Source organism: Pristiophorus japonicus, chromosome 3, assembly GCF_044704955.1.
Source record: "Pristiophorus japonicus isolate sPriJap1 chromosome 3, sPriJap1.hap1, whole genome shotgun sequence".
In the NCBI taxonomy this organism is placed as follows: domain Eukaryota; kingdom Metazoa; phylum Chordata; class Chondrichthyes; family Pristiophoridae; genus Pristiophorus; species Pristiophorus japonicus.
Genome location: NC_091979.1, coordinates 315,038,206 through 315,060,860, shown reverse-complemented (window position 1 = coordinate 315,060,860; position 22,655 = coordinate 315,038,206). Strand labels below are relative to the sequence as shown.

At 41.9% G+C, this 22,655-nt stretch overlaps 1 protein-coding gene across 1 annotated transcript in view; it reads right to left on the bottom strand.

Annotated features, from left to right (window-relative positions):
• Positions 1-22,655, bottom strand: part of ptenb (phosphatase and tensin homolog B) — a 173,419-nt gene that overhangs the window by 39,946 nt on the left and 110,818 nt on the right. Inside the window, exons 4-5 of the mRNA XM_070876895.1 lie at positions 5,676-5,719; positions 4,736-4,974 (exon numbers count right to left, since the gene is read on the bottom strand). Coding sequence (XP_070732996.1) covers positions 4,736-4,974; positions 5,676-5,719 — 283 coding nt within the window. The remainder of the gene's footprint in view (positions 1-4,735; positions 4,975-5,675; positions 5,720-22,655) is intronic.

Below are 22,655 nucleotides of genomic sequence, written 5' to 3'. Positions count from 1 at the left end.
TCTCAGAGTTACTTAGCCAGCAGCAATTTTAAATACAATTAAAAAGAAATCTGATGTCAAATCAGTCTTAAAAGACTGAAGCTGCAATTGTAGTATCTGTGGATAAAAGGCTTTCACAATTCTGCATTGCATGCCTTCAAAAGGAGAGGTTTTTCTAAAAGCCAATAAATGCCTAGTGCTGGAAACATTGTTCCTCGAAGATAGCCCCCTCAACAGTCAGGTTGGAAACTTTGTGGAGGGAGACGGCGATGCTAGATCAGATTCCCCAAGTTTGTAGAAATCCTGTACAAGATTTTGATGGGCTAGTTGAGATAGCTGAATGATGGTGGTTAAGACAACAGCTACAATCCAGTGAAAATATTGGTGCATTGTGACCACAACTACAAAGGGGCCAATGTGCAAGAACTACTCAGGACAGTGGATAAACCGCAGTAAAACTAATGTGCTAGACTCACCAACAGGGACTGCATGAATAGTTTGGCACAAAAGCACCATGATGAAAGTATAGTCTAGGCAAGGGATACAAATAGTGCTGCACCGATAGAAACATAGAAAATAGGTGCAGGAGCAGGCCATTCAGCCTTTCTAGCCTGCACCGCCATTCAATGAGTTCATGGCTGAACATGAAACTTATGTACCCCCTTCCAGCTTTCTCGCCATACCCCTTGATCCCCCGAGCTCAAACAATACCTGAATCACAAGGCATATTGATTGGTGGAGGTGAGAGGACACTTTCTGTTTGAAAGCAAGCTCTTACAAAGGAGATCTTGTACTGGATAGAATTGGAATGGTTTTCCTGATTGAACATGAACCCAAATTATTCTAGTTAATACACTGATTTGGATTCTAGCTACGGACTCGAAAGCATATAATTCCCTAATGACTATCAATGGATTTTTCATATACAGAACCATTTTCCTGGTTATATCAGCTCTATGATTAGTCTTCAAACTTGCTCTGGGAATCTGGGCTCAAGATTGGAAAAAAGTCTGAGTAGCTATGTCAACAGAAATCTCCCAGAGGTTCCAGGGAAGAGGGAGGGTTCGGCAGAACAGAGCTCATCACAACTGGATACAACCAAAGGCCATTACTAATAAATGTTGCTAAACTACTTACGCAGCAGTCTACATAGGGGATGGTAGCAATGCTTGTAAATATATAACCAGCTGGGGTATGAACAAAGGGCAGGGAGGTAGTGCTTGAACTGTTTGAAACACTCGTTAAGCCACAGCTAGAGTACTGCATACAGTTCTGGTCACCACATTACAGGAAAGATATGATTGCACTAGAGAGGGTACAGAGGAGAGTTACAAGGATGTTGGGAGGACTGGAGAATTTTAGCTATGAGGAAAGATTGGGTAGGCTCGGATTGTTTTCTTTGTAACACAGGAGGCTGAGGGGAGACTTCAATGAAAAGAAAAACTTCCATTTATATAGCACCTTTCACGACCACCGGACATCTCAAAGCGCTTTACATCCAATTGAGTACTTTTTGACATCTAGTCGTAATGTATGAAACGCAGCAGGCAATTTGCGCACAGTAAGCTCCCACAAACAGCAATGTGGTAATGACCAGATAATCTGCTTTTGTTGTGTTCACTGAGGGATAAATATTGGCCAGGACACCAGCGATAACTCCCCTGCTCTTCTTCAAAAATAGTGCCATGGGATCTTTTACGTCCACCTGAGAGAGCAGACAGGGCCTGGATTTAATGTCTCATCCGAAAGACAGCACCTCCGACAGTGCAACACTGGAGTATTAGCCTAGATTTTTGTGCTCAAGCCTCTGGAGTGGGAGTTGAACCTACGACCTCCTGATTCAGAGGCGACCAACCGAGGCCTCGTGTTGACCAAATGAGGTATATAAAATTATGAGGGGCCTAGATAGAGTGGATGGGATGGATGCATTTCCCTTAGCAGAGAGGTCAATAACTAGAGGGGCATGATTTAAAGTAATTGATAGAAGGATTGGAGGGGGTTGAGGAGAACCTTTTTCATCCAGAGGGTGGTGATGAGTCTAAAACTCACTGCCTGGAAGGATGGTGGAGGCAGAAAACCTTATCCGATTTAAAAAGTACTTAGATATGCACTTGAAGTGCCGAAACCTACAAAGCTACAGACCAAGAGCTGGAAAGTGGGATTAGGCTGGATAGCTCTTTTTCGGCCGGCACAGGTCCGAATGTCCTCCTCCTTTGCCGTAAATTTCTATGATTCTATATGTTTGTGTTTAGACTTTCAATTTTGAAGTAATCCCTGTAACTGTATTCTATATATGCTCAATCACTAACAAACCCAGACGTCAATGTCAGAGACAGTACTCGAATCTGAAACTCTTCCCAAACAGCACTGCTTCCATCCTCTTCCTCCACCTCCCTTCCTTTTCAGGACCGAAAATATGTCTGCAGCTCTACAGCTTCCACACCTTGGGTAACTCAATTGAAAACAATGGATCCCTCTCATTGTTCAGCACTTAAGCAGAAATGACCAGATAATCTGTTTTTAAGTGAGGGAAAAGGAACTCCCATCTCTTCTTTGAAATAGTCACATGGGATCATTTCTGTCCACTTGAGAAGGCAGACATTCTCGGTTTACTGTCGCATCCAAAGGTCAACACCTCTAACAGTGCAGCACTCCCACAGCACTGGAGTGTCAGCCTTGATTTTGTGCTCAAGTCTCTGGAGTGGGGCTTGAACCCAAGACCATCTGACTCATAGGCGAACAACTGAGCCACACTGACATTTTGGGGCTTCCTTGGGCCTCATTGGTGCCTGAACATTGCAGGACCCAGCCCCACCTCTCTTCCAGGCTCATACTGTAGTAGTGGTAGCTGCCATCTTAAAAGCAACTTTATACTGGGATAAACATAATGAAGACACTGATAGAAAGAATAAAATTGCCTGAGCACCAGTTGGAAACAAGGACACACTAGTGAACTGACTAAAGCTATTTCACTGAAGGTCAACCTAAACATTTGGCTAGTTCCTGATTGATGGTAGACCTGGACCTAGAAAAATCCAATGCTTTCTCCCGAGCCATAATAATGTATGAAGAAAGTGGATCAATTGGTGCATCTTCACATAGGATTTGACAATATTTCTTAACAGTTGATTCTTTATCGGACCTGGGATTGAATAAATACAGGCGTTAACTAGACCACGAGGTCTTTCTGTGCCTGAGAATCAAGCTTCTATGTCCTCGTAATCAGAATTGCCTTCCAGCAAATGAAGGAGACACACTTTGAAAAGTTGATCAACAAAGAAAACAATGTAAACTGGTATTGTGCAAGTTGATCATTGAAAATGGCCAATGAGATATAACCCCAATTTAATAACCAGGAGCTGATTTTGGCTGGCGGCCAAGGCAGGACTGACCTGAGGTAGACTAATTGAGGTTGGTTCAGAATCAAGGTGTTGTCAGTAAAATAACAAGAAACTTTGCAACAAACAATAATCTTGAGAAACACAAAACTCCAATGAGTGGTCAATACTACAGGACGATAATCTAGTATTTTTAACAGAACCACGAACTGGAGCTGGTGTGGGACAGTGTCCTCAATTGTTGTCGTCTACCACGGAATGATTGCAACTTGTTATTTCTATGTGGAGGTCAAATGAATGAAGAACATAACTTAAAAGGTGCTATTTGCACAGGAGACAAAGACAAAGAAGAAAAAAGAAAAACAAGCAAAAATCACAAAAGGTGGATAAGAAAAAAAAACAAGAGCAAAGAGAAATGAGACAGGAAAAAAAGGTTAAAAAATGGCAGTAAATGAGAGAAAAACTAAAGAAAAAATTGATAAATAAATGAAAATTAACAGAGGGGAGTAGCTTCTTTGATTTTGCACCTAATTCTATCCTAAAGTCAATAGAAGTTTACAAATATAGGGGAGCAGGGTTGTGGTGGGAGGAAATGTGAAAAAGAAAATAAATGTAGATTAAACTCCTCAGTGACTGGAACATTCCTTTGAATACTACCTTCTATGACACATATGTAGCTAAGTCACATAGGTAAGATACAAATTAAAATATAATTCTAGTTCTCATGAAGAAATTTCAATTTCTAAAGTCAAAATAGATATTAATAAAATGGGTAGCTCCATAACTGGAAATTATGAAGCAAGGTTGTATTTATAAATTGTTGATCCACTAAGTATGCTAAACAATTCAATTTGGGACCACCGAACTGGTTAAAACTACTTTTCTTCCATGTAAGAAATGCAAATTATTTACATATTACAATTCACTTCTGCGTTTCTTTACCGAATGAAACATGCCAGATTTCTGTGACAACTACATTCCCAATTCTCTTTTGGCAGTATAGTACCAGAGTGCAGCCAAACGTTCATGTGGAATACAATTATTTATCATGTTCTAAGCAAAAGGACAAAAATAAAATTGACATTAGCGCTATTAATTTACAATTTATTAGTCTATAAGCATTTAAACCATTTTCTTTTACCATGATTTAGAAGTTAGAAAATAGTACAATTGAGAAATTTGATTCCTAGTTGTTTTGAAATTTCTATTAAAATAAAGATTAAACACCAATTTTAAATTCATTGGTATTATTCAGACACCTTTCCAAAATTCCAACTCTGAAAATTGTTTATTTTTGCTTAAACATACATACGAGCATCAGCAATATACCACTTATTTATTTGATGTTCAAACAAAATGCTACACTTGCACATTTGTTTCAGAAGTTATCGGTTAGCAATAAAATCTATTCCACTGACCTTCTTATCTATAGTCCTTGCTTGGCCATAGAATTCTAGGGCTTCTTGTGCTTTTAGAAATTTGCCACGATGAAGCAAATAAGCACAGATCATTACTCCTGTCCGTCCCTTTCCAGCTTTGCAATGGATTGCTGCAACATTGTTATCATCTTCACTCAGCCAGTGGTCTAGATCTTCACAAAATGGCTTAATGAGTTCTAGCTGTGGTGGGTTGTGGTCTTCAAAAGGATACTGTGCGACTAAGAGAATAGGAGAACAGAATCGGTCATTCAGAAAAGCAAGCAAACTACTATTTTTATAAACATATGAACAATGATTTTAGAATACATGTCATGCACAGTAGTCACAAAAAAGTTAGAATGCTGATTAAGATCAGTCCAAGATTTAACTACATTAAACTTCACCTGAGGTTTTGCGGACAATTTTTCTTTGGCAGAATATAAATTGAGGTACACAAAAATGTTACTCGTCATAGCAAAAGAAAATAATAAATAAAGCTATTGAAATACTGTTATTCAAAATTACATTGGTTATTTTACCTGCTCTGCCAAAAATAACTAATGCCACATGTCTTCAGCATATAAAAGGTGAACGTAATGCAGGATACACTCATTTGAAAAAAGGCACAAGGCAGTTTTGCAGTGTACACTTTGGACATTTTGTCCTAGGCTACAGATTATTGCCAATTTTTTTTGCAACCACGTCATTGTGTCATAATGTAAACAGAGTATTACAATTCCTGCTACACTGCTTGTTACAATAGAATCAACCTGTACAGGACATTGAGATTTGTATCACCAACTTGTGCCAAATGTCAACAATTTGGCAAGCGTCATTTTATTTACATATTTCTAATCTGGCAAGTGGTACATAATGATACACATAGACCTGCTGCTATGACTTAATCTCATTATGGAAGTTCCTACAATCGTTAACCTACCTCTGCAATTAAATTTAGTAGCATCATAATGTCTTTCTGCACATCTGCAAGGGAAAGTAAAAAAAAAGTCAGCCATTATGTCCAAACTAGGATATAACAAACACATATGTTAACCATGCTTTTAAGCTACTAAACATGCTGTTTACATAGACAGAATGAATACATATCAAGCCGAGCAGTTAAAAAAATATTGAACAGATTCTTACTGCAGACAAACTCTGAATACATCATTTAATGTGGTCTGAAAATTGATCTTCCTCGAGATCTTTTAAGTAATTTGTTTTAACATCCATTCTAACTCTTTAGTCTTCAATAACTGCTATCCAAGATAAATATTCTGTTTTGTTACAAGCATTAAGCTTAGATTTATGAAACAAAGAATCAGTTACCCGATTTCAGAATTAGATATGGGAAATAAAATATTAGCTTGATAATAATGTTCCATCCCAAAATTTGCTGCCAAAATAACAGCAAGGCTAATAGTGCTCGCTGTTATTTATGCGCAAATACCACAGCAACTTCAGATGCACAATTAAACATGCAAATAGAAAAGTTGGTGTTGGAGATGTGCCACTCCCCCAATAGTTTCGCGAAAACAGCATCTCGCTATCTTGCTCCTCATCGAAATGCATTGAGCGGCGTGTAGTTCCTGTACTTGCACGGTATATACGAAGTAGTCGCCACAGAAAGTAAAATCAAGTAATTTCAAGTCTAAATACCCTTTTAACAACATGCTAAGTGTTAACTGCTTCCAGTCAACTTCTCTGGCACTGAAAATTGTGTGGAGTCTCATTCCTTCAGGTTTTAAGCATTGTAGATTTTTAATTGTTTTTAATTTATGGCCCGAATGTTATGGTAGAAGTAACAGTGTGGCTATCAGCGCTCACTGTTATTAAAGAGTAAATCAGACAGCAACTTACAGTGATCGCAGATGCGCAGTTAAATGCAGAAATCAAGAAATACATGCAACGCTGTGAAGTTGGGGTAATTATGCGATAGATGCCCACTAAACATGTCAGAAATAGTTAGAGCTTGTCCATTAGTCAAAATGAATTTTTAACAGCGTGTTAAGTCTTAATTACTGCCAAACAATCTCCCTGGCACTGAAAATTAACTTTTACAAGTGTGGAGTCTCAGTCCTTCAGATTTAAATTATTGTAGGAGTTAATATTTTGATACTTTTTCTTTCTGTCTTTAAGCTACAATTACTCAAAGTGCAACACGACAAATCATATCACAAAATAACCAAGAAGAATTTAAGCTGGGGTTCTTTTCTCTAGAAAAGAGTTGACCAAATAGAGGCTTGTAATAAAGGAACGGCAATAATCATGGGTGATTTTAACCTTCATATTAACTGGACAAAGCAAATTGGCCAGGGTAGCCTTGAATAGGAGTTCCTAGAGTGTATCTGGGATAGTTTTCTTGAACAGTACATTGCAGAACCAACCAGGGAGCAGGCTATCTTAGATCTAGTACTGTGTAATGAGGCAGGATTAATAAATGATCTTGTAGTAAAAGATCCTCTAGTAATGAGTGACCATAATATGGTTGAATTTCAAATTCAGTTGGTGGGTGAGAAAGTTGGTTCTCAAACCAGGGTCCGAAGCTTAAATAAAGGAGACTACAAAGGTATGAGGGCAGAGTTGGCTAAAGTGGACTGGGAAAATAGACTATAGAATGAGACGGTTGATGAGCAGTGGCAGACATTTAAGGAGATATTTCATAATTCGCAACAAAAATATATCCCAATGAGAAGGAAAGACAGAGAGAAAAGATAACCATCCGTGGCTAACTAACGAAATAAGGGAGGGTATCAAATTGAAAACAAAGGCATACAATGGGGCCAAGACTAGTGGGAGGCCAGAGGATTGGGAAATTTTTTTAAAGCCAGCAGAGAACGACTAAAAAAATGATTGAGAGGGGGGAAGATAGATTATGAAAGTAAACTAGCACGAAATATAAAAACAGATAGTAAGAGTTTCTACAGGTACATAAAAAGGAAAAGAGTGGCTAAAGTAAATGTTGGTCCCCTGGAGGATGAGACTGGGAAATTAATAATGGAGAACAGGGAAATGGCAGAGACGATGAACAAATGTTTTGTATCGGTCTTCACGGTAGAAGACACTAAAAACATCCCAATAGTGGATAATCAAGGGGCTATAGGTAGGGAGGAACGTAATATAATCACTAATGAAGTTGTACTAGGCAAAATAATGAGACTAAAGGCAGACAAGTCCCGTGGACCTGATGGCTTACATCCTAGGGTCTTAAGAGAAGTAGCTACAGAGATAGTGGATGCATTGGTTGTAATCTACCAAAATTTCCTGGATTCTGGGGCAGTCCCAGCAGACTGGAAAACTGTAAATGTAACGCCTCATTTTAAAAAGGAGGCAGCCAAAAAGCAGGAAATAATAAACCAGTTACCCTAATATCTGTCATTGGGAAAGTCCATTATTAAGGAAGCAGTAGCGAGACTTTTGGAAAAGCATGATTCAATCAAGCACAGTCAGCATGGTTTTATGAAAGGGAAATTATGTTTGACAAATTTACTGGAGTTCTTTGAGGATGTAACGAGCAAGATAGATAAGGGGGAACCAGTGGATGTGGTGCATTTGGATTTCCAGAAGGCATTCGATAAGGCGCCACATAACAGGTTATTGCACAAGATAAAAGCTCACGGGGTTGGAGGTAATATATTAGCATGGATAGAGGATTGGTTAACTAACAGAATACAAAGAGTCAGGATAAATGTTGGCAAACAGTGACGAGTGGGCTGCCGCAGGGATCGGTGCTGGATCCTCAACTATTTACAATCTATATTAATGACTTGGATGACGGGACCGAGTGTAATGTAGCCAAGTTTGCTGATGATACAAAGATGGGTGGGAAAGCAAATTGTGACGAAGACACAAAAAAATCTGCAAAGGGATATAGATAGGATAAGTGAGTGGGCAAAAATTTGGCAGGTGGAATATCATGTGGGAAGATGTGAGGTTATCCACTTTGGCAGAAATAATAGAAAAGCAAATTATAATTTAAATGGAGAAAAATTGCAAAGTGCTGCAGGACAGAGACACCTGGGGGTCCTTGTGCATGAAACACAAAAAGTTAGTATGCAGGTACAGCAAGTAATCAGGAAGGCAAATGGAAATTTGGCCTTTACTGCAAGGGGGATAGAGTATAAAAGCAGAGAAGTCCTGCTACAGCTGTACAGGATATTGGTGAGGCCACACCTAGAGTACTGCTTACAGTTTTGGTCTCCGTATTTAAAAAGAAGGATATACTTGCATTGGAGGCTGTTCAGAGAAGGTTCACTAGGTTGATTCCAGGAGATGAGGGGGTTGACTTATGTGGCTAGATTGAGTAGGTTGGGCCTATACACATTTAGTTCAGAAGAATGAGAGATGATCTTATTGAAACATGGGGCTCGACAAGGTGCATGCAGAGAGCATGGGCTCAATTTTCCGCAGTATTTGCACTAGGCTGCTTTTTCTGGCCTAACTTAAAAATCCCCAGTTTCCCCAATCAATTTGCACCAGCGTAACTCAGTGAGTTAATTTATTTTCCCCCTCAAAATTGGGCGTTACCAGCCACCTATGCCAATTCTGGCCATTTAGGCAACTTTAGCCAGCTAATAGTTACTCCATTTCTACTTAGGCCAGCTTTTGTGGCCTCTCGAAAAAACCCTTGTGGAAAGTTAAAGAAATCGGCGCAGGCAAGTACATCGGAGGCTATTCGATCTGGGCTAGAGGCGGGAAGCAGAGCGGACCGGCACAAAATCGGCGGCCACCGAGCGGCGGGAAGGCACCGGAGAGACTTGGTGGGGGGAGGGTACTTACCGCAGCTGACCAGGAAGGCACCTCACTCTGAGCTCTACTGTGCATGCGTGGCCATTTCAGTGATGTCAAGAACGTCAGTTTCCGCCCCCCCCAACCCCCCCACGCATGCCAGAAGGCCCTGCATCTTTTTCCAGCGCAGACCGTAGGCTCCACGCCCGAGGCAACTGGCCACGCTGCCCAGCTGCAGATTAGAGGCCAAACAAACATCGGGGAAACTTCGGAGATTATTTTCTGGAGCATCGATTTACCTGTTTTTGTGCTGTAAATTCTATGTAATTTGAGAACATTTTCTATAGTTTGTCAGCCTCTCAAATGTAAAACATGATTATTTAAAAAACCCAATTACAAATTGCAATGGCAATTGTACTGATTGCTGCATATTTGTTACTTTCCCTATTTAGTTCCTCCAGCATCACATATAATTCTACTGCTAAAAGGTTAATTAGTTAGCATATCCACAAAAGTCTTCCAATGTTACTATCTGGATGCTGGTTATAATGTAAGCAAGTATGGTTCAGCGTCACACCAGGGACACTTCATCCATCCCACTAAAAGTTAATCCGTCTATGGCACGGCAAGGATTGGAATTCAAGTCGAGAGCCATAAAAGCTGCTAAAGTATTTTAAAAACTTACTAAAGTAATATGGATACTGCTAATGAACATGTACCCCCTAACACTGCATTAATATGCAAAGAGCTAATATAATATCTAAAATTATACAAGTATTACAACAATGAAGTCAGGTAGACAAATACACAAGAGGACTGGTTCCTTAATGGGGGGCGGGGGGCAGGAGCAAGAGGAAGAATGAGAGAATATTTGGCACTACAGCCAAAAAAAAGTTATTTTTAAATGTTCTTTAGCTGAAATAAATTCCAGAACTGCACGGAGTTCAGAAAGCATCCAAACTTCTGCTCGACAAAATCTAATTGAGATCAAAAATCTCAAGACCTCATAATTTGAAAAATAAAGTTCAAGTAATTTCAAAAAGGAAAATAGGGTACTGGTCATTCCTATTTGTCCATCTTACTTTCATTCTTTTCTTAAATCCTTTCCTCTCATCCCTTTTACTTCTCTTTTTAATCAGCTATTTCTGCAGTATTTCGGGGGTAAAGGCAGAAGATGGAGACATGAACAGTTGTACCCAACACAGTTTTAAATATATTACACTTTGAAAATGCCATATACTTTGCAGCATACAAACTTTCCTTTTCTGTGCTGAGTTGCAGATATAAATCCACTGCAAAATCTGAAATTCATATTGGTGATTATCCTCCACGAGTATGATTATTGTTGGAGTATTAACTGATGACTGCCCCAGTGACGATTATGGCCAACACAAGCAAAGCAAACTTTCCTGCACATTTCATAAACCCAAACACTCCAACTGACTATTCACCTTTCCACTTTTGCCAATTATGCTTCAGGAGATCAATGTGCTGGCACCTGTATTAGCCGACACCACCATGTATTGCTGCTTGTGTGATCAACTGTCAATCCTGATATTGCATAGATAAGGTAGTGCTTCAGCTTGTTCCATGTATTTTATTTCTCACTGGTTTCACTTGCCTTGTTCCAGCTCATTATACAGAATCCTTTTCGGCATTCTGGATTCTTCCATAAGGACAACATGGTCTGACCAGTGCAGCAAGATAGACTCAAGTCAATGATGTTGGTACGCTTGAGGATTTTACAGTTGATAATTTTTTCTTGCCACTTGCTGTGTATGAAGTCGTTCAGATGTTGGAGGTGGAACTCATCAAGTTACCAACAGTGACGATGGTAGGAGGGGGTAATGATGGCGTCAATAACCCTGCACACTGGACTGAACATCGAGTTCAACAATTTCAGACCATAACCTCGACCCATATTTTGCTCCCTTTCCTCCTTTTTTTAAACCCCCTCCCCCCCAATCTTAGTATTTTTTTCTTGGTTTCCTATGGCAGCTGATAATTATTCTGCCATTCACATCATATCTAGACACTTTTCCTAACTTCTGCCATTACCATCTCAAGTCGGCCCATCATCTCTTTTGTCTCTCAAATCTCTCCTGCCTTCCACCCTATCACAGACCTTCCCTTTGGTTCCTTCCTCCTCCCCATCCCCTTTCAGTGCTTCTTAAGAATCTGTTCATTTCGAACATTCGCCAGTTCTAACGAAAGGTCATCGACCTGAAACGTTAACTCTGTTTCTCTCTCCACAGATGCTGCCTGACCCGCTGAGATTTCCAGCATTTTCTGTTTTTATTTCAGATTCCAGCATCCGCAGTATTTTTCTTTTGTACCCTGCACACTGGGTTTTGTTTTGAGGTTGATCGTATCCTTGTTCCAGGTGTGACTTTTCAGTCTTCCCAAGCTGGCTTCATTTTGACAAGTAAGCACTTCATCTATTAGTGCATCAGTTGCGAACACTTTACCTAGATAAGTGAACCGATTGGAAACAATTAGTTTAATAATAAATTGGTGGCGATGATTGGTTTGGTTTTGTACTTACCAAGAGCTGGCTGATACAAACATTGTTTTCTTCTGCACCATATGAATGCTTCAGTGGAGATTCTCCTGCACCGAAGGAAAATTCACGGGGGGTATTTTTTTTGAAGCGGCTTGCACTGAGCCATTCCACTTCCCTTGCAGAAGTGAGTAATGCACACATTGTACTGCAATGCGCAACACCCACCACCTTTTGCAACGTGCAGATTTCAATACGAAATGCCTAGACTGTGATTTTAATTTCACTCTCAAATAGAAAGGCCACTGGGACCACGCACAAGCTCTTGAAAAAGTGGGAGTTGCTCGATGATTCAAGTCTGTGCCTTGAATATATGCCTTTCACACCTTTGTTAGGCTGGTTAAAAAGTGCAAGATTGGAAGGAGCAGGGGGGTGGGGGGAGAAGAGAAAAATCTCTGTTTAAAAAGGAGTTGTGGGCTTTATTTTTAATTCATCTTCCCCCTCCCAACAAAATCTATTAAGTATTTTGCAAACTGTTACAGCAACCCACCTTCAACCCAGCTGATCTTTACTGCTCAGTTTGCCGTTCAGTAATAAGGCTGTTGCACCTAGCATAAATGGCATGGACCAGTTGGGCCAAATGGCCTGTTTCTGTGCTGCACATTCTATGTTTGTAAAGGTGTTGTTAAAAGTAACCAGCCAGTAGTGGTTGATTTAGACAATTCTGAAAGACAGCCCAAGCACTGAAGGTGCGAGATTTATTTTCTACAGAAGTTTCGGGGCATTCAACTCTCCCCTTCCTACCCCACCCCTCCAGTTTCCCTCCCTCCCCCCCATATGGAAATTTAAATTGGTGACATTTTACAGAGTTAAGTTTTAAAATGTTCTGCATTAGCCTTTCTTACAAGACAGCTGTAATTGTGTCTTGTAGGAAAGGAGGGAAGGAGGAAAGTAGGCATATGTTTGTGTTTATGTATTGGCACATGCGGCGGAGCCTGGTCTCTAGTCGTCTTGGTTCCCTTTGCCACTGGACCAAGAACTTGTTCCATCAAGCTCATGTGCTGGCAGGTGTGCAACGGCCACCCCACGTTAAAAGAATTCACGCACTGGTATCTTTCATCGTTTAAAATGAGTTCATCAGTCACCTGATACTCATTTTTAGTGTGGATGCAAGTCATCCTTGACCCCGAGGGACTGCCTATGATGATGATGTTGTGTCTGGACCAGTAGAATTTTCTAACTCAGAAATACAGTAATGCTGAAGGCTCATGAAAATGCAGAGCTATTCATCTGACCCGAAACAAAATTGCAATCCTGATGCTGAAGAATTTGGCCACTAAGGGGCTATAGTTCCAAGGATTCCACATTTCCTTTATAAATCTAATTCCACCAACAACTTGCATTTATATAGCACCTTTAATGTAGAAAGCTGTCCGGAGGCGTTTCACAGGATTGTTATTATACAAAATTTGACACCGAACCACATAAGGAGATATTGGGCTAGACTTTTCACTTTTGTGCAGATCACCCAAAAATGGGCGTTATTTCCAGCGTTGGCGGTTAATCTGGATTTTGAGATCGCTGGATTATCGCACATTTTCAAAACCCCAACTTTCCACTTTATAAAATGGGTGTTGCCGCGAGCGATGTGAAATGGGCGTTAGCGTTAATTTTTTTGACCTTCTGCCATCAACTGTCAGCGTCCATAGCAACGCCATGGCAATGGTCGTTTCCCGCGTTTCAGGAGGTCAGAGGTCATCAATACATGCGTAGAAGAGAAGAGAGGGGGAGCAGAGAGGAACTGAAAGCATGTGTGGGTGTGTTGTGTGCTTGGTTGGCTGTTGTGGGAGGTAGGAGGGAGATTTACCAGCAGCAAAAAGAATTGAGTGCACAAATAACGTTGTTCGCACAGAGTTTTTGGGGAAAAAAATGGAAGGGATGGAGAAGGCAACAGCACGCTGTGGAGACCGAGGACGCTGGCAAAAGCAGTGAGGTGGAAGAGGAATAATTGGGAGGACGAAAACGAGCTCGGAGATTCTCCGACGAGGCAAATGCCTCCCTCCTGCAGGAGGTGGAGTCATGCTGGGGTCAATTGACTTGGGCTGAGCGTGGGAAGCCCACCCCAAAGGTTTACCAGAAGATATGGGCCGACATAGCCGAGGTGGTCTCGTCGGTGACGAACGAGTTGCATGAGGATAACCAGTACCGCAAGCGCTGGGACAACCTTGTGGATCCGCCAAAGTATTACATTTATTTACATGTAGTTATATATTTATATAATTTGAATTGTAAGTGTAATGAGTGATTAAAATCAGATGTGATGTCTTACACTTATACCAGGGATGTATTACTCAAAGCCTATGCTGATGGTAAAGAATCATTTTCATAATAATCATGATTATGTGTTGTATCAGTCTCTGTGACAGTACCTAGCAATGATCTCATGCCATGTCATGTTGGTGTTATCTTTTACAGAAGAAGCGTTCGAGGAATAGAGCTGAGCAGTGGCGAATGGGTGGCAGGTCACCAGTCATCAACGAGCTCACCGACATCGAGGAGCGGGTGCTGGCACTAGTGGGGAGCCACCCCCAGTCGGCCACGCAAGCAGCAGCAGAACCTGATGTGATGCCAGGGGAGTAAATATACACCATTGTGTGATGTAAAGTCAATAGATGCCACACCCACTCATATCCGAACAATTATATATGATAGATGATTGGTAAGTGTTTTCTAAATAACGATGGCCTCATGAAAATCATTGTAATGCAGAATATGGTCATGAAATGTGATGTCTGTGATGATTTTGACATCGGTGGTGCTTTTGTTGTGCATATGCTGTGTGTAGCATTGGAATCACCTTGTGACCCTAGCACCCCCTTCTCCTCTAATATGCTCATTTATGTTTTGTAGCTCAGCCAGCAGTGCAGCCCCGCCCCATGCAACACCACCGAGCCTAGAAGGTGGATGTGTGGGGCCGGTCTCGCCGGGCGATCGTCCATCTGGTGCTGAGGAGCCCCGATTATCGCCCGTGGAGCTGCAGGGTGCCTTCTCCACGGATGACAGTGGTGACTTCGAGGAACCTGCATCGCCAAGCTCCAAAATGCAGTCGGCACCAATGACATCTAGTGCTCCTGCTACTCCTCCACTGTGGAGGTAGTGGGCTCAAGCACCTTGCCGCAGGGCACCCGAGGTGTCTCCATGATGGCGCCGACCATGATGGTTCAACACAGCAGGTCTGCTCCACAAGTGGCAGATTTGAATGGGGACATGGTACACTTGTCCAGGAGGAGTGTCGAGATAGGTCAGCAGATCCTCCAGACAATGGGGGGCATATCCCAACAGCTGGTCAGCATGTCCGCCACCATGACAGAGTACGTGCCGCAGATGGTGGAGGCGATAGCCTGGAACACTGGTGGCAGAGGCCTCCCAGTGGTCCCGGAGCGCGACACTGCACCCCCATTGCCAATGACATGAGAGCCAGGAGGAAGGTCTTGCTTCTGGCTCGGAGGATGTTCCCTCCTCGGGACAGTCCTACCAGCGGATCTGCTGTCTTCCCCCCCAATGAAGCAGCGCCTGAGCAGCTCCTCAGCAAGGCGGCTTGGAGTCAGGAGGGGAAGGGGTAGAGGTTAGAGGAGGGGAGGAGAAGCCGGGGGGGGGGAAAGGAAAGTGAGGTGATTGGCCACAGGAGTTGTATTGGTCACAGTATTTTTATGTTGTGGTTGCTATTTTGTTGGGAGGTTTGGGGGAAGGGGGGTGCCTTGTTTTTTTGCATTTGTGTTCGATGATTATGAAGTTTTGTTTGAAATGTGAACACTTTTATGAATGATATAAATGTTAGCAATTTGTTGAGGGGTGGGGTGTTTTGTACAGTTCTAATTATGATTTTATACAAATGTTCTCATTAAATGTTTTTTATTTCACATAACCTTGTTGCGCATTGTCTCAGATAAGACCGCTTCTCCCTGTAAGTGCATGGGGTGTAAGTTCTCGCCACCTCTTTGATTGGGCACATAATGCTCTTGAATATGCCTTCTGCCTGCCATCTCTAGTCTGCAGCATGTACGTAGTCATCAAGACAGGCTGAGAAATTACAGGCCCGCATTACAATCACAATCAGCATTATACCTATTGTTCACAAACAATAAATTTACCTACTAAAACACCCAAAATAAATTTAAATCGGCCACAGTATGATGAGATGTTTGTTCAGATGTTCAAATCACCTAAAAAGAACTGCACAGTACATCAAAACTCCCTAGAACTTGAAGCAGCCTCTTATACGAACCGACCTCCGATTTACAACATGACGTCCATACCGCTGGGTTTAGTTCAGTGAGAGCAACTTCTTCTCAGCGTTTTTTTCTGCGAGCGATATGTGGACAAGGTGCCGAAAGTAACGCTGGGCGATATTATGGGCGTTAGTTTCGCCCATTCTGATCTTGACGGCAAAAAAAAGTGAGTGGGCGGTATTATTAATTCTCGGCATTAACTACAGGCCGAAAGTAATGCTGGGCGATAAGTAAGCGATACATGAGCGTTAGTCTCCATTTTGTTGCTAAATGGGCGATATCTGGGCGTTATACCTCATCTCAACGTTAAAATGGACGTTAAGTGGGCAGTATCGATGCAAAAAAAGTGGAAAGTCTAGGCCATTAGGATGGGTGACAAAAAGCTTGGTTAAAGGCGTAGATTTTAAGGAGTGTCTTAAAAGGAGAGAGAGAGGTAAATAGGCAAAGAGGCTTAGGGAGAGAATTCCAGAGCTGAAGGCACGGCCACCAATGATGAAGCGATTGGAATTGGGGATGTGGACGATGCCAGAGTTGGAGGAGCGCAGAGATCGCTGAGGTTTGTAGGGCTGGAGGAGGTTGCATAGATAGGGAGGGATGAGGCCATGGAGAGATTTGAAAACAAGGATGAGAACTTCAAAATCAAGGCATTGACTGACCTGGAGTCGGTGTCGGTCAGCGAACACAGGGTTTATGAGTGAACGGGACTTGGTGCGAGTTAGGATCCGGGCAACAGAGTTTTGGAGGAGTTCAATGTATGGAGCGTGGAAGAAGGGAGGCGCCAAGAGAGCATTGGAATAGTCCAGTCTAGAAGTAACAAAGGCATAGATGGAGCTTTTAGCAGCAGATGAGCTGAGGCAGGGGTGGAGATACACAATGTTGTTGAAGTGGAAGTATGCCGTTTTGGTGATGGAGCAGACATATAGTTAGAAGCTCATCTCAGGGTCAAACAGGATGCCGAGGTTGCAAATGGGCTGGTGCAGCCTCAGACAGTTGACAGGGATAGGAATGGAGTCAGTAGCTAGGGAACAGAGTTTGTGGCAGGAACCGAAGACAATGGCTTTGATCTTCCCAATATTTAGTTGGAGGAAATTTCCAACAATTGAGGTTATTTTGTTGGTTGGGCTATATTTCCTACTTCCTCAATATTGTGAATGCATTTGAAGTTGCTGTATTGTTTCCAAATGTTCCAGGTATGGATACTAGAATTACATTTGAAGAATTTAAGATTTTCTCATTCTATGGAGCAGTAAATTCTACAAAATCAATCTAGACAACCTAGCTGTTCAAATGCATTCAATCTTTACATTGGAAGGGAGTAATGGAGGATCACACAGAATAGATCAGGAGCACTATCTGTCAACATCCATTGTTAATATTCCATACCAAATTGCCATACCCATATTTTTCCAATTTGGTTTGGCAGATGTATGGATGTCCCTATATGACAAAATGGCCAATAATCCATCCAACTGAATCTTGCCATTATGTAGTTTGCCTCAGAAAAAGTCAGACTGTAAAGTCATTCATCTTTTGTAGTGAATCATTACTGGGTCACACTACTGGGAAAAATGTACAACTTAGAGCCGCTTTAAGACTCTGAACAACATGACACAAGGCACCTCATGTAACACCTCAAATATCCCGCCAAATAAATCTGCCCACTATGCTTCAGTTCATTTTGACCTGGGCCAGGGAAATACAGACCTGCTGCAAATTCTGAGGGCACAGATGCACCCTGGACTGGGCAGGTAAGTTTAGTTCTTTTCTATGGCTCGCATCCTGCCACATTGCTTCAGATTAATCCAAGTATGCAAGGTCTAAAGGGAGATGCTTACATTAAAATGTTCGTTCCTGCTTCAAGCACAGAATGTCCAAATGAGCTCAATTTAAACACATTTTAGTCAATGTATGCAAGCTAGTTTAGGTAGCTATGTGTCAAATACTATCCATGGACACTTGCCTGATAGATGGCCAGCACATTGCTCTACAATGGGTGCAATGAGTGTGCAGTGGCCATTGTAGTGGTAACAAAATGAAGTGCGCCCTACAAGTCACTGGGCATGCTGTAATTTAGTTACTGGTTTATTCAGAGTTCTGAAACTGTAAGACGTGTATAATTTATTTGATTCCCTTAAGCCACTGTTTTTTTTTCCATATGGGTGAGCACCAATACAGGATAACTGTATATCTACATCATACTAATGAGAAAGCAGCACAAAAGTCAGACACTACAATTTTTTGATTGAGGTGTAAAGTAAATATTACCTTGGGCAAGAACCTTGGGTATGTTTACAAACTCACAATCTAAATGCCAGACTAGAGGGATGATCAAGTACCTGTGCCTGAATCTCACTCAGCTGAAACCAAACCAGTAAACATCTTTCCATGCAATGACTTTTAGATTACAAGAATCAGTTCTGGAAGGAGTATTTAGTAAGGCAAGTTATATGTCAGCTAGAAATTAATGCATGGTGGCTTGGATACAATTGCTCAATACCTTTTACAAGAGAATAATTAACAAATATTCTCCCAAAAAGCAATGAAGAACTAGAAAGGCTGAGATGGTGACAATGTGGACCCAAATGGAACCTCGTTTCAGACGGTTGTCAACAAGAGGCCTAAAATACTCAAGGGCAGATGGCACCTTACACGAAAGAGGTCGAATGTTGCTAGAGGAGCACCAGCAGACAAAACATTTGGAGTTGTCGGCCACTCTGTTGACGGCTCACAAGAAGAAAGATGGACGATTTCTGATGAGGAGAGGCTCGGACTCAATAAGCATTTCCTTTTAACAGCCAAATTAAGTGGAAAACTGTTGGATTCAGACACAGAATCCACTCCATCTAGAGAGAGGAGGTTCCTATTATGAGGTGCAGACGTCACAAGAGCATTTTTGTCAAGATTGAATCATGATTTCGGATACTAAAATAGGGTTATCAAAATTAAATTATTTCCTTCCACCAATTTTTTTGGAAGATTCTGCAAATCAAAGGAAATGGTAGGAATATTTAAGGAAACTAGATCCACCTGAAGGACACATCATCCAGTTCCCAAGCTGTTATCTGTGGTCATGGCGAAGAAGCAAGAAAGTTAATGTTTGGACAGTGATGCAAAGAGATCCATCTTCAGATGACACCAAATCCCAAAAATGATTTGGACAACTTTGGGATGGATCTTATTGAATGGTGGTTTGACCAACTTATCAACTCTGACCAGGTGCTGTGCCAAAAGCATCAGCCATTGGTTCAGGTACTAGGTGGGTCAAGCAGTGCTGCTTTGTGACACAGGTACAGAGCAAGGGCCCATACTGGACTACTGTCGTGTCACCTGTAAAGAAACTTATTCAAATTACCAGAGATTTAAAGCATTTAAGAGCAAGGCACACTGTTTAAAATGCAAGTTGATCGATATACCAAGTGGACTCAGATGCTGTCGACTGAGCCCAAAGATCCCTAAAGAAGGGCACCTCAACCTGACAAATGCATGTCACTTGCATTAGTTCAGAAGGGGATTTAGAAAGAAGAGTTGGTTGAAATAAGACTTGCTAAATTACTTTGACTACATCTTGGCTGAAGCAGTCAATCATAGTGATAGGCAGCTTGTGGTGGGGGATTGCTGGTGTAGTATGTTCAACCAGAGCAACCTCACATGTGGGTATCACAAAATGACCAGTTAGTTAGAAGTATTGCTGTGTTGAAATTATAAAATTTTCCACAAGCAGTGTCACGAATCCACAAAGCAAAGTAATCTAGGACTTGAAAGAGCACCGAAAAAGGAAATCACAAGCTGTGGCTTTATGCATGCCATTATAATTTACCACAAAGCTAAGCTTCTGAAAGGTGCAGAGTGAGCACCTGTCAGATAACTAACCAAACAGATCCCTAATTTGGAGCTCTTAAACAGTTATCTATGTTAGTGCTTTACAAACTTTTTAATGTGGAGAATCCCATGCACATACTGACAAACATCTTGGACCACCTGCCTAAATTCTGAAAGACAATGCCAGCTACCCAGAGGGAAATGCTGTAATGGGCAAAACAGATTACTATTGGCAACAAACGTGCAGAAACACATCAGCGTCATGACACAACAGTAACAGTTTATTTAAATAATAGCAAAAGGGCTGTAAAGAAAAATTAAGATGCAAATGCACTGAAACTGAGGATGAGCACAAGACCGTAAGTATTTTGAATGATTATTTCCTAAAAGTATTCAAAATAGAAGACATGAATGACTTGCCTCCCCCACCTCCCTAAAAAAAAATACCAAGACAAAATTCAAGTCTTTGATACAAAAAAGATAGAAGCTGAAAGGATTCTCCATTTGACCATGAGCTGAGCTTCAGACCCCATATCCTCTCCATCACCAAGACCGACCACTTCCAGCTCTGTAATATCACCCGTCTCCGCCCCTGCCTCAGCCCATTTACTGTTGAAATCCTCATCCATGCTTTTGTTATCCCCAGACTCAACTATTTCAATGATCTCCTGGCCAGCCTTCCACCTTCAACTCTCCGTAAACGTTAGCTGATCCAAAACTCTGCTGCCAGTATCCTAATTCGCACCAAGTCCCATTCACCCATCACCCCTGTGCTCGCTGATCTACATAGGCTCCAGTCCCAGCAACACCTTGAATTTAAAATCCTTCATGGCCTGACCCTTCCCGACCTCTGTAACTCCTTCAGCCCTAAAACCCTCAGTGATCTCTGCATTCCTCCAACTCTGGCCTCTTCTGCATCCCCGATTTCCATTGTCACACTATTGGCGGCTGTGCCTCAGCTGCCTAGGCCTTAAGCTCTGGAATTTCCTCCATAAATCTCACTTTTGGTCACCTGTCCCAATATCTCATGCAGCTCGCTGTTAAGTTTTGCCCGATAATGCTACTGCGAAGCGCCTTGGGGTGTTTTACTACGTTAAAGGTGCTATATAAATACAAATTGTTACGACAAATAAATTCCTGTGGTTAGATGGTATTTATTCTCAGTGTTGAGAGAGACTAGTGAGACATCAACAATCATTACGAGGGGGTTAATAAGACACTGGGGGAGGTGCCAGCAAATCAGAAATGGGCTAATATGGTATCCATATTCAAAAAGATGGCAAATCAGACAAAACTATTCCGTCTTACTTCAATTTAATGTAAAATAATGGTATCTATTATGAGGAGTAAACTGAAGGATTATCTGTACAACAGTCACCTAGTAAACAGCTGTCAACGTAGCTTTAAAACAGAGCGGGTTCTGTCTGACCAATCTTCTTGTTTTCCTTGAGGAAAATGATAACCTAAGTTGACTGCCCTACAAACCATACTTCCAAAAGGCATTGGATAAAGTTCCACACACAAGGCTACTAGTTAAGCTCAAAGCGGTGGGGATTCAGAGTAAAACTTGTGAATGGGTAATAAATTGGAATACAGGTATAAACCAATAGATACTGATTGGAGGGGTAATGTCGGGGTTTCCCACATTACAACAGTGACTGCACTCCAAAGTACTTCATTAGCTACAAAGCGTTTTGAGACATCCAGTGGTCAGGAAATGAGCTATATAAATGCAAGTCTTACTTTTTTTTCCTTTTTTGCGGGGAAGAAGTCGTCCCAAGTGAACTCGGTGCTGGGACCATTGCGGTTTTTACTTTACATCAATGACTTGGACTCAGAAACTCAATGCAAATGAGTCAAATCTGCACACAAGCAAACTAGAAGCCTAATCCAATCCATCATTGACATCAACATAGCCCCAAAGCGGTGAGGGCAGCAGAAGCAGTGCCGCAAATAAGTCAATGCCGCGGCACTCAAAGACCCAGCTAAGAGAGCCCTGTACACAGTCAGCGCCTTACAGCTGACCTGGCGTGCCTTGGTGACCCTGAGACGCAGAATGCCCACAGCACTTGGTCTGCCCTCCAGGCCTCCATAACCAGTGCCTGCGAAGAGACGCTCGGTCACTCAACCAGGAAACAGCAGGACTGGTTTGATGAGAATGACCAGGAGATCCAAGAGCTAATAGATCGCAAGTGTAGGGCATGTCTGAGCCTTAAAGAACAACCGAACTCGGGAGCAACAAGACAGCATTACAGACGGTTTAAAGGTCCAACAAAAAACTCGGGACCAAATAACAGATGGTGGATGGAGAAAGCACAGGAGATTCAAGCAACTGGCCGTCAGTCATGAGGTGCGAAGATTCTTCACCGCAGTCAAGGCCATTATGGGCCAAACACCCAACACTGCTGGCCATGAACAGGAAAACACTCATCAAGGACACCGAGGTAGTCAGAGCCCGCTGCAAGGAGCACTTCGAAGATCTCCTCAATCGAAACTCTGCCTTTGACTCGAGTGTCCGTGACTCCATCCCGCAGCATGTTACCCACCACCACCTCAGTAAAACCCCAGCCCTGCACGAGGTAGA